General features: G+C 45.5%; 1 protein-coding gene across 1 annotated transcript in view; it reads left to right on the plus strand.

Annotated features, from left to right (window-relative positions):
* Positions 1 to 12,802, plus strand: part of LOC127584935 (adhesion G protein-coupled receptor L1-like) — a 347,006-nt gene that overhangs the window by 232,951 nt on the left and 101,253 nt on the right. Inside the window, 1 exon segment of the mRNA XM_052041960.1 lies at positions 4,221 to 5,021. Coding sequence (XP_051897920.1) covers positions 4,221 to 5,021 — 801 coding nt within the window.

Genomic DNA, 12,802 nt, shown 5'->3' on the forward strand with positions numbered 1-12,802 from the left:
AAATGAGAGCCACGGGTAGATATAGAACCAATTGAAAACGGTGCTGGAGAGATTATAATGGATAACAAAGAGATGGCAGAGGAACTAAATGAATATTTTGCATCAGTCTTCACTGTGGAGGACATCAGCAATATACCTGATAGCCAAGAGTCTCAGGGGATAGAACTGAGTTCAGTCAAGATTACTAGAGAGAAGGTGCTCGGGAAGCTAAATGGACTAAGGACAGATAAGTCTCCTGGACCGGATGGTGCACCCTCGGGTTCTGAAGGAGGTGTCTTTAGAGATTGTGGAGGCATTAGTGATAATTTTCCAAGTATCAATAGACTCTGGCAATGGTTCCAGAGGACTGGAAGGTCGCAAATGTAGTTCCGCTAAATAAGAAAGGTGGGAGGCAGCATAAAGGAAATTACAGACCTATTAGTCTAACATTGGTGGTTGGAAAGTTATTGGAATCGATCCTCAAGGATGCGGTTATGGAATACCTAGAGGTGCAAGACAAGGTAGGTCCAAGCCAGCAGGGTTTCATGAAGGGAAGATCCTGCCTGACCAACCTATTGGAGTTTTTTGAGGAAATCTTAGGTAGGGTGCATAAGGGAGAGGCTGTGGATGTTGTGTATTTAGATTTTCAAAAGGCCCTCGACAAGGTGCCACGCAAGAGGCTGATTAATAAGATGAGAGCTCAAGGAATTACTGGAAGGATATTAGAATGGGTGGATCATTGGCTGGTAGGCAGAAAGCAAAGGGTGGGAATAAAGGGATCCTGTTCTGGTTGGCTGCTGGTTACAAGTGGTGTTTCGCAAAGGTCGGTGTTGGGGCCGCTTCTTTTTACATTGTATATCAGTGATTTAGATTATGGAGTAAATGGTTTTGTAGCTAAGTTTGCAGATGACACCAAGGTAGGTGGAGGAGGAGGGAGTGCTGAAGAAACAGGAAGGTTGCAGAGAGACTTAGATAGTTTCGGAGCATGGGCAATGAAATGGCAGATGAGATTCAATGTTGAGAAATGTGCAGTTGTAGACTTTGGTAGAAGAAATAAACGGGCAATTATCTAGATGGGGAGAAAATTCAAAGTACAGAAGTGCAAAGGGACTTGGGGGTCCTCATACAGGATATCCTAAAGGTTAACCACCAGGTTGGATCGGCGGCAAAAAAAAAGCGAATGCTATGTTGGCATTCATTTAGAGAGGTATAATGCATAAAAGTAAGGAAGTATTGATGAGGCTCTATGGTGTACTGGTGAGACCTCATTTGAAATACTGTGTGCAGTTTTGAGCCCCTTATTTTACGAAGGATGTACTGATGTTGGAGAGGGTTCAGAGAAGATTTACAAGGATGATTCGCGGAATGAAAGGGCTTACATACGATAAGCGTTTGTCGGCTCTTGGACTGTACTTGCTGGAGCACAGAAGAGTGAGAGAGGACCTCATAGAAACATTTCGAATGTTGAAAGGACTGGACAGAGTAGATGTGGCTAAGCTGTTTCCCTTGGTGGGTGAGTCCAGGACTAGAGGGCACAGTCTTAGAATTAGAGGGTACCCATTTAGAACAGAGATGAGGAGAAATTTCTTTAGCCAGAGGGTCGTGGATTTATGGAATTCTTTGCCACATACAGCTGTGGAGGCCTGATCATTGGGGGTGTTTAAGGAGGAGATTGATAGGTATATATTTAGTCAGGGTATCAAGGGATATGGGGAAAAGGCTGGAAATTGAGATAGGAATGGCTTAGTTTAGCTCATGGAGCAGACTCGATGGGCTGAATGGCGGACTTCTGCTCCCTTGCCTTGTGATCTTGTGATCTGCGTAAGAGCCTACAGTTTCCACATTGGCCTCAGTCACCACAAAACCAGGCCAATCTCCATCCCAGTGGACTGCTTATGAAGAAGACGATAATAAATCCCTGTTAAGCAATGGTTCAATTTTAAAATTCTCACCATATTTATAAATCTCCCCATGCTCTTGCACCTCCCTATCTTGTATTCCCTTCCAGCCCTACAACTCTAGGGTCTCTGTACTTTTCCAATTCCAGTCTCCTGAGTATCCCCTAATTTATTCACTGCTAAATGTACCTGTACCCCCAGCTGTCAAGGCCCCAAGGTCCTCCATCTCCATATCTCTAAAATGCATCCTAACACCTATCTTTTTCTCACTGAATTTTTCATCCCATGTTCTTAGATCATCTTATCTGGTTCAGTCAAATTTAATTTGAAGAAGCTCCTGTGAAACACTTTGGGAGATTTTTAATCACATTAATGGCTCTATATTAATGAAAGTTGCTGTTATACCTCATGTAGACATTAGTTTTCAAAGAAGTATGTGGCCTTCATGTTCTTCATATCTAAATGTATCATGGTTACTTATATTGAAATTCTTTTATGAATTATACGTCCATTCTCCAAGTTTATTAATGTCTTCCTATTACTGTCACCCCATTGTTGTGGAAAAATTACACCGCTGGATCTCTCTACTTCCTGTCCCAGGAGTCTCTCCAGTACCCTGTCAATGGATTTCTTTCTCATGCAGTGTTACTGGTTCTCTCCATCACCAATCACTGGGTCACTCTGTTTCTCTCCCTTTCTCTCTAACAAATCAATGAGCCATTCTGTAATATCATAAAACTGGGATTATGTTCACAGCTGTGACCAATGTCCATTAATTCATAGCTAGATTGAAGGGTCTAGGTTTTTTTCCTTTCCTGTCTCTCTCCTGTGCGTGCAGAACTCTAAGTGCCGACAAAAAATGGCCATTCCAGAAGTTAAAGACTAGGTAGTGAGTGTCACCAGGCTATACGGCAGTCAAGCCCAACCCTACACATGCCCAAACTCCACATGTCCAGATTTTCCAACAGAAATCACCAAATGACCTTCAGGAGCAAAAGACCATGGTGAATTTCCTCTTGATCTCTCTTCAATACCAGGCTCTATTCTGATACCAAAATTATGAATTGCTTAGATTATCAACTAACCTAATATAAAGTGGATCTCAAACTTGGTTCCTTATCTTTTATGCATGGCCTTATTATACATATTAGGGTTCATATTACCTTTTGTTGGTGTTGTGAGACAGGTAATATTCAACCTACAATTGTTATACTCCCCTGCTTGATTTACTTCAACAAAAGCCATCCTTGAGGATGGTGGAGGCCAAATCATTACATATATGCAAAGTGGAGATGGACAAATATTTGAAACGTTGGCTCAACCTCCAGTGATGGGGTTCAACCTTGATCTCTAATGCTGTCTTTGTGGAATTTGCACTCTTTTCCTGTGATTGTGTGCATTTTCCCCCAGCTGCTCAGGTTAATTGGCCACTGTAAATTCTTCCTTATGTGGGTGGTGGGAGAATCAGAGGATTATTCATGAGCAGAACGCAGTACAGGGAAATAAGAAAGGGAAATGGGTTTGCTCCAAGAGCCGGCATCAACTCGATGGACCAAATAGGCTCCTTCTATGCCGTTTATGAAACACGAGAACAACTAACACATGCAAAATCAGTTGGTTATAAGGGGCTACCTTTCTCAAACATAAATGATCCTAAGGGGGCTTGACAGGGTGGATGTTACGTTGTTTTCACTAGTGGCAGAGTCACAAACAAGGAGGCATAGCTGCAAAACAAGGGACCGGTCATTTAAAACTGAGCCGCGTAGAAATGTCTTCTCTGAGGGTAGTGAATCTCTGGAACTCTCTGTCCTTGAGGATGGTGGAGGCTAAATCATTACATATATGCAAAGTGGAGATGGACAAATATTTGATAGATTGAGGGTTGGGGTTGGGGGGAACAGGCACAGAAGAGGAGTTGAGGCCAGCATAGGTCATGTTGAATGATGGGGCCGAGTGGCCTACTCCTGCTCTCTTGTGTTAAATAGTCCAGCAGGAGGTACAACAGCGGGCCACTTCCACACCTCGCATCTCACACCCACGGTTAAACATTAACCCCACCCTACACCTTTCCCCCGAAAAGCTTCAGGAGTGGGTGGGAGTGCCTCAGCCGGGTCTGCCGTCCCATTGCCTCGGTGGCGGGTCCTGGGCCGTGCAAACCCTTCCCCCGAATGGTCAGAATACCAGCTCATGATTGGATCGGGCCCGGGGGTGGGGAGAGGGAGGGAGGTAGGTGGGGGGGGGGGTGGTAGATGAAAGAGTCAGACATGGTGCAGGTCGGCGGTGTCAGAGTGACGGCTCTGTCTCTCTCTCTCTCTCTCTCTCTATCCCGCTTTGCCCCCGCAGTATTCGTCTGCCCCGGGACCCTGCGCAAGGTCTTCGAGCCCACCAACGTCTTCGAGTCGGAGCATGAGGCGGGCGCCTGGTGCAAGGACCCGCTGCAGGCCGGCGACCGCATCTACTACATGCCCTGGATCCCGTACCGCACCGACACGCTGACCGAGTACGGCTCGTGGGAGGACTACACGGCCGGCCGCCCCACCACCTCCTACCGCCTGCCGCACCGCGTCGACGGCACCGGCTTCGTCGTCTACGATGGCGCCGTCTTCTACAACAAGGAGCGCACGCGCAACGTCGTCAAGTTCGACCTGCGCACGCGCATCAAGAGCGGCGAGGCCATCATCGGCGGCGCCAACTACCACGACACGTCGCCCTACCGCTGGGGCGGCAAGACCGACATCGACCTGGCGGTGGACGAGAACGGCCTCTGGGCCATCTACGCCACCGAGCAGAACAACGGCAAGCTGGTGGTGAGCCAGCTCAACCCGTACACGCTGCGCTTCGAGGGCACCTGGGAGACGGTGTACGACAAGCGCTCGGCCTCCAACGCCTTCATGGTGTGCGGCGTCCTGTACGCCGTGCGCTCCGTGTCCAAGGAGGACGACAGCGAGGTCATCGGCAACACCATCGACTTCGCCTTCAACACCAACCTCAACCGCGAGGAGCCCGTGTCCATCGCCTTCCCCAACCCCTACCAGTACGTCTCGTCCGTGGACTACAACCCCCGCGACAACCAGCTGTACGTCTGGAACAACCACTTTGTGCTGAGGTACTCGCTGGAGTTTGGACCCCCCGACCCAACCACAGGTAGGATAGCAACTCCACTGGGATTGGGCTGATGTCACGGGCGTATTGGTTTACAAGCCTTCCAGTTGGGATCGAGATAATATTGTGGGTTACATTGCTTTGCAAGCCTTCCGGCTGGGTTAATGTCATGGGTTGCGTTGCTTCGTAAGCCTTCCAGTTGAGGTCGAGGTACCGTCATGGGTTGCATTGCTTCGTAAGCCTTCCAGTTGAGGTCGAGGTACCGTCATGGGTTGCATTGCTTCGTAAGCCTTCCAGTTGAGGTCGAGGTACCGTCATGGGTTGCATTGCTTCGTAAGCCTTCCAGTTGAGGTCGAGGTACCGTCATGGGTTGCATTGCTTCGTAAGCCTTCATCTCTTTAGATGCTTATTTTGACTTTTCTTTCCCTCCGTTCATTGTATTGAATACATTGCCAGTAGGGTGCCACAGTTAGTGCATTTGTGAAGAATTCTAGGGTATTCCTGACATGATTTGTTATCGTTAATGGAGTTTTGCATATACCATTGCATTCACCTTCACTAGTGTGCCCAGGAAGTAGAGTGTTAATGGAATCGGTGCAAAAAGGGTCATTGTAAATATGGAAATACGTTACTGATAGTATTGGGAGAATCCAGCATTGAATCATTTGGTTGGTTGGCTGGAGGTGGAGTGGCTGCCTTTGGGTGTAGTCCCAAGCCCCACCTTTCAGGGCTGCACCGCTTGACCCAGCCCACCCGGCACCCGCCCTCGTAGACAGCCTCTCCGCTTCAAGTTGTGGGTCATTTCAGTTTTGGGGGAGCATCATGGTAAGGATTCACACCAGGTTGCCAGTACAGCAACATACAGCCTAACCAGATTTACAGAGGGGTAAATGAGTGTTTAGACTTGAGGATCAAAAGATCCATAATGAAATGATGCTCTGAAAGAAGAGCACTAAGCTGGGTGCCAATGTTCATGTTCTGTTTATTCTCTCATGAGATGTGGGAAGTACTACCAACATTTATTCCCCTCCTGGATGGTGGCAATTGGTCTATTTGAACTGCTGAAGGTAGTTGATGTTGTTGCTAGGTAGAGGTTCCAGAATTATGATCTTGCAATGATCTATTTCTAAATTGGAATATTTTGTGTTGTGGATGTTGACTTGAAGGTTGATGTTCTTCACAATTGTCTGTCTCATAGATTGTTCAAATGGTGGCCACAATACAATGGTTGGAGAGGGACTGAATATTTAAAACAATGGATGAATGCCAATCAAGTGGGCTATTCTTTGATAATACTGAGGTGCATATGTCAGAGCAGGTAGAGACAATTCCATCCCACGTGTTGTAGATAATGGAAAGGCAGGAGGAATCATAGAATACCCACCTCCTGTTTTACAACCATTCAGCCCATCAAGTTTCTCCTGGTTTCCATGGAAGACTATTTCTGCTAGTCCTACTTGCCTACCCTATCCCCATAGCTATGTGAATTCTTCCCTTTCAAATACTTATCTACCTCTCTTTTAAACTTTGCCATCAAAGCTGCCTCCACTACTACCCCTGACAATGTATTCCTGATCACTCCCTCCATTTGGGGGGAAAAAGTTTTTCCTTGTGTAACCTCTTTTGGCAGTCAACTTCAATCCATGCTCCTTGGTTCCTGATCTTCTGTCTTTGAAACAATGGCTCCCCATGTACTCTAACTATTCTCTTCATTATTTTAAGTGCTTCTCTCAGATCCCTTCACAATGTCTATTCCAAGGAGAACAAACCCAGCTTCTCCAATCTACCCATGTAACTAAAGTCCCTCGTACAGGAATCATTTTGGTAAATCTCTTCTGCACCATTTCTAAAACTTCTTCAGATTTTTGAAATGTGGCAACCAGAACTGGATGCAATACTCCAATTGTGGCCAAGTCAGTGTCTGACCTTGTCACTTCCTTGCTTTTGTATCCTCCTGCCTCTGTTTATAAATCACAGGATTCTAACTGCTTTTTGAATCCCTTTCTCAACCTGTTCTGCTATTTTCAATGAATCATGCAGATTTACCCACAGATCTGTTATTGTGCTCTCTTATTATATTTCCTCTTATTCTTCCATCAACATACTACACTTAGCATTTCTCATCATTAAATTGCATCTGCCCATTCCACTAGCCTATCTTCTTGAAGTTCATTCCAATCCTCCTCATAGTTCACTACACTCTTTACACCTCTTAAGTTTGGTGTCATATACCTATTTGGAAATTGTGCGCTGTACACCAAAACCCAAACCATGAATTGTATAGAAAGAAAAGCAACGGTTGTAATAGCAACCCTGGGGAAAATCACTCAACACTTTGCAACAGTCTGTGAAGCAATCTTTCACACCTACTCTGTTTCCTGTTAGTTATTCCTGGTTTCTATCCATGCTGCTATAGCTTCTTTTCATTCTGAAGTCTTCAGCCTTCATTGCAAACCAATTATATGGCACTTTATCAGGTGCCCTTTTGGAGTCCACACATACCACATCAAATGTATGTCCCCCATTGACCTGTTACTTCATCAAAATTTTCTGTAGAGATAATAAGACACATGGTTTTCTCTAATCAATCCACATTTTTTGAACAGACTGCTAATTCTCTCCCTCATTATTGTCTTTAGAACTTTTCCCACCTGTATAGTTAAGTTGACTATTCTGTAGTTATAGGGTATATTCCTACACCCTTTTATTTACACAAGGGTGAAACATGTACTTGTTTTTAGTCCTCCAGCATTATTGCTGAATCTGTAGATGTTTGGAAGATTATGGCCAGGGCCTCTGTGGTTTCCTCCCTTCCCTCAACAACTAAGATCCATCCCATCTGCACCAGGTGCTTTGTCCACTTTTATAGAGCAAGCCTTTGCAATAGCATCATAGACACAGTACAGAAACAGGCCCTTCAGCCCACTGGGTCCATGCTGATCATCGGCCACACATCTATACTAATTTTACATTAATCCCAGTTTTTATTCTCTCCGTATTCCCATCACCACTCACCAGATTCTAACACTCAGCCTCGTACTAGGGCAATTTACAGTGACAAGTTAACCTACTAACTCATATCTTTTGGATGTTGGAAGAAACCTGAGCACCCGGAGGAAACATACATGGTCACATGGAAAACGTGCAAACTCCACAAAGACAGCACTCAAGGTCAGGTTCAAAGCCGGGTCTCTAGCGATCTGAGACAGCGGCTCTGCTGGCTACACCATTCTGCCACTCAGTAATTCTTCTTTATCAACTCTTTCTCTCATCCAGAATCCCAACAGCTACTTTCTCTGCTGAGATTCCAACAACATCATCTACCTTGGTCTTGTAACCCTTCCCCTGCTCACATGTTGAATCAATAATTTTGATTTCTTTTTATGTTTCTGGCTGGTCTTTTCCCATGCTCTTGCTTTAGCTCCCTGATTTCCCTTTTCACTTCCTCTAAGTTTGCTGTAATCATCCTCATTCTCACTTGTATTAACAGTCTTTGTATTAACAATCCTGCTCTATTGCATATTGTTGATCTCTATTTTATCCCCTCTCTGTTTTGCCATTGAAGATGTTTCAGCTTTAATTTTCTTACCCTTCTCCCTCATGGAATGTACTTGGGGATGAGTCACTTACCATAGACTTCCCAGCCTTGGAACTGCATGTAGCCGCAGTATTTATCTCTCTGGTCAATGTTTTGGGCGATGATGATGGGGGATTCGACTGTGGTAATGCCATTGTCCAGCACCTTTTGCCATCCATTCTGTGGCATTTGTATGGCATGAATGTCACTTGATCCAAGCCTAAATATTAGCCTAGTCAAAGAGAGCAGGTTACTGTTGTATTGTACTGTCAGCAACATCTTCCTTCACGTAGGTGATGCTGGAGAATAGACACCCTCAAGGTGCAATTGCCTTAGAATTTGCCTACTTTTGGTGGATGAGATGCATTTGGGCAACTTTCCATTTTATATAGATATTATGTCACGTCCTGAGTAATCCCACAGCTCGGTTAGGAGGGGTTAGATGGATAGAAGTCCCTTTGTCAGTGGGGCCAGCCCAACAGTGCGGCGAGGGGGCAGGATTGGAGCCCTGTGCTGGGCCGTGGGGGAGTGGGGTTAGAGCCCTGTACTATGGTTAGGTATTTGTAGAGAGAGCAATCAGGGCCTTGTACTGTGGTCAGTAGTGGCAGGAGAGAGCGTTGTTTGTTTGGAAGATGGATCACCCTGTGCTGTGCTTAGGTGGAGTGGTGTGAGGTGAGGGGAACAGGAGTCATAGGCAGAGCTCTGATGGGTGGGGTGTAAGATGTTCCTGAACAGTGAAAGGTAAGGTGTCTGGGGTCTCAGCCCGGTGTCATGTTGGGAGAACTTGAGTGTTGCATAGAACTAATGCTGCCCCATATCACATTAGGGCTGCAGGCTGACACATGCAGAAGTGCCAGGTCGGGAGTGACAAGCAGTGACCCAGAAATGCCTGCTATCATGTTTCACTCCAGAAAATAATAATTTTAGAATTGCAAATCGCTGGGAGGAAAAATTGCAATTGAGATTCTTCTTAGTGTGGGATTTGAACTCTGCTCTCTACATTCCAAGTCCAGGCCTCTCATTAGTACAATGCCATAACAACTGTGTGAAAGTTATTTAATCTGCAGTGAAATAGTGGAGTGTTATGGAGCAATGTACGAAGTATATATGACACTTCATAATTCGCACGCTATCTGCATGATTCTTGATTACAGCTTAACATACTTTTCATCGTGACTTGGATGTATAATGGTATTTCTTCATTGTCACTACATCAGAATAATTCAGCTTCTTATCTGACAGCATTGTGAAGCAGTAGACACCAGCAGGCAGCAAGACCTAGACAACATTTCAGGCTTGTGCTGATAAGTAGCAAGCAACATTTGCACCATAAAAGTGCCAGGCCATGACCATCTCTAACAAGAGAGAATCTGAACACCAACCATTAATATATAATGGCACTACTATCACCATGTGCCCCACATTCAACATCCTGGAGGTTGTCATTGAACAAAAACTAAACTTGACCAGCCAGGTAAATACTGTGGCTATATATTGCAAAGAAGTGGGTATCCTGTGGAGTCTGACTTGCCTCCTGACACACTGGAGCCTTTCCACCATCTACAAAGCAGAAGTCAGGAGTGCGATGGAATATTCTCCACTTGTCTGGCTGAGTGCAACTCCAGTAGCAATCAAGAAGCTCGACACCATTCAGGAAAAGCAGCCTGCTTTGTTGGCTCCCCATCCATTCTACTATTTATTCACCATCCACCACTGGTGCACAGTGGCTGCATTGCGTACTGCCTACAGAATGCACTGCCTCAGTTCCTCTGACAGCACCTTCCAAACCTGCTGCCCTTATCTTTTTTGGTAGTAAAGTCTGCAGGTGCATGGGAACACCACCACTACAGTTTACCTCCAAGTCGCACACCAGCCTGACTGGGAAGTATATCACCATTCCTTTATTGTTGCTGGGCCCAATCCTGGGATTCCCCAGTACCGTGCGAGTACCTTCACCAGAAGTTCAAGATGGTGGTTCTCCACCACAGTTGGGGATGGGCAGTAAGTGCTGCTCTTGCAGCAACATCAGCATCCTGAAAAATTAATAAATACAAGTGGGCCTTCAGTCCAGATGCCTGGACTAACAATCCAGAGACCCTAGTTCAAATCTTACTATGGTAGTTGTGGAATTTAAATTCAGTTAGTAGTCTGAAATTTGGGAGAGAGAAAACCAGTCTCATTCATGACCACAATATCTAGAAGATTGTTGTAAAAAAAACTCGCCTTGTTCACTGATGTCCATCGAGGAAGAAAACCTGCCATCCTTGCCCACTCTGACCTATCTCCGACCTCCCCGTGCCCCACCCACTCTGGGAAATGGTACTTCAAGCCAACGGTTGCACCATTAACTGCCATATTCAGACAGAGAAAGAATAAAACCAGGCTGACCACCTGACATCAACCACAGCACGAATTCATACAGGGCAAAGTTGCTCACAGCCCAGTCTATCTTGCAAAGTCATTCTCACAGACAGCTGGGTCCAGTGTCTAAATTAGGTTAGTTGTTGCAGACTAGTTGAACAACAATCATGCACAGTCAGACTCACGGAATCATACCTACCAGACAGGATTTCTCCTTCATAATCCTTGAGTACATCCTGTCCTATCGACAGGACTGACCTGCCAGAGATGGTGCAACAGAGGAGAGGGATATTCCTTAGAGGCCTCAATGTGGACTATATGAAGTCTCATGATATCAGGTCAAATATGGACAAGAGAACCGCCTTCTATTACCTCCGTGAAAGAGTGATGAATCTGTGTTACTCCTTGTTGAACAACACTTAGAAGCTTGAAAGTAGCAAGGGCACAGAATGGGTGGGTGACTCCAAAGACCATCGCCAAGAGTGTACCAGCACTAACCAAGCTGGCAGAGACCTGAAGAACATAACATCCAGAGTGGGTCTGTGGCAGGTTGTGAGTGAACCAACATGACAGATGAATCTACTTGACCTTGTCCTCACCAGTCTACCTGTGGCAGATACATCTGTCAATGATAGAATTGGTAAAAGTGATCTGTGTATAGCTTTTGTGGAGAAAGTCCAGTCTTCACATTGAGGGCACCCTCCATCATGTATGGCACCACAGTCATGTTAAGTGGCATAGAACTGACCAGGCAGCACAATATTGGGCATCCATGAGGCACTACCACCATCTTTAGTGGTCTAGCATAACTCTGACTTTATCGTTACTATCAAGCTAGGGGATCAGCCCTGGTTTCGTAAGGATTTGAGAAGGGCATGTCAGGAGCAGCACCAGGCATACCGAAAAATGAGTGCCAGCCTGGGGAAGCTGCAGCACAGGGCTAGCTGTGTGCTAAACAGCATGCAGTAGACAAAGCCAAGCAATTTTACAACAACACATCAGATTGAGGGAGAGAATCCAAGAAAACTCCCATCTTCAACAATGGCAGGCCTGCTATGTGAGTGCTAAAGACGAGGCTGAAGCATTTGGAACCACATTCAGCTAGAATAGGTAATTTATCTTGACTTTCTCCTGAGACCCCCACCATCACAGAAGTCGGTCCTCGGCCAATTCAATTCAATTCCTTGCACGTTATATCAGAAGACAGCTGAGATCACTGGATACAACTAAAGGACCAGACAACATTCCAGTTGTAGTAATGAGGACCTACAACCCAGAACTGGCTGCCCCTCTAGCCAAGCTGTTCCAGTATAGTTACAACACTGACATCTCCCCAACAGTGTGGAACATTTCCCAGTTATATCACATTCACCAAGAAGTAGGACAACTCCAATCTAATTAATTATCGTATCAGTCTACTTATAATGATCATCAAAATGATGTAAGGTGCCATTGACAGGGCAATCAAGCGGCACTCACTCACTAATAACCTGTTCATCAGTACTCAGTTTAGGTTTTACCAAGACAACTCGGCTCCAGACCTCCTCAAAGCCTTAGTCTGATCATGGACCAAAGAGCTGAATTACAGTGATGAGCGATTACCCTTGATATCAAGGCAACATCTGACTGAGTGTAGCATCAAGGAGCCCTGGTAAAACTGAAGCCTAAGGGCATTGAAACACAAGGATGGCAAGCACATAGAAACTCCACCACCTGCAGTTCATTTCCAAGTTGCACACCATCCTGACTTGGAAATTTGTTTTGAATTTTCATTGCTGCTGGGTCTAAATTCTGGGAGTACCTTTACCAGAAGGATTGCAGTGGTTCAAGAAGGCAGCTCACCCCCACCTTCTCAAGGGCAGTTAAGGATGGGCAATAAATCCAG

The sequence above is a fragment of the Pristis pectinata genome, chromosome 31 (genome assembly GCF_009764475.1).
Source record: "Pristis pectinata isolate sPriPec2 chromosome 31, sPriPec2.1.pri, whole genome shotgun sequence".
NCBI lineage: Eukaryota > Metazoa > Chordata > Chondrichthyes > Rhinopristiformes > Pristidae > Pristis > Pristis pectinata.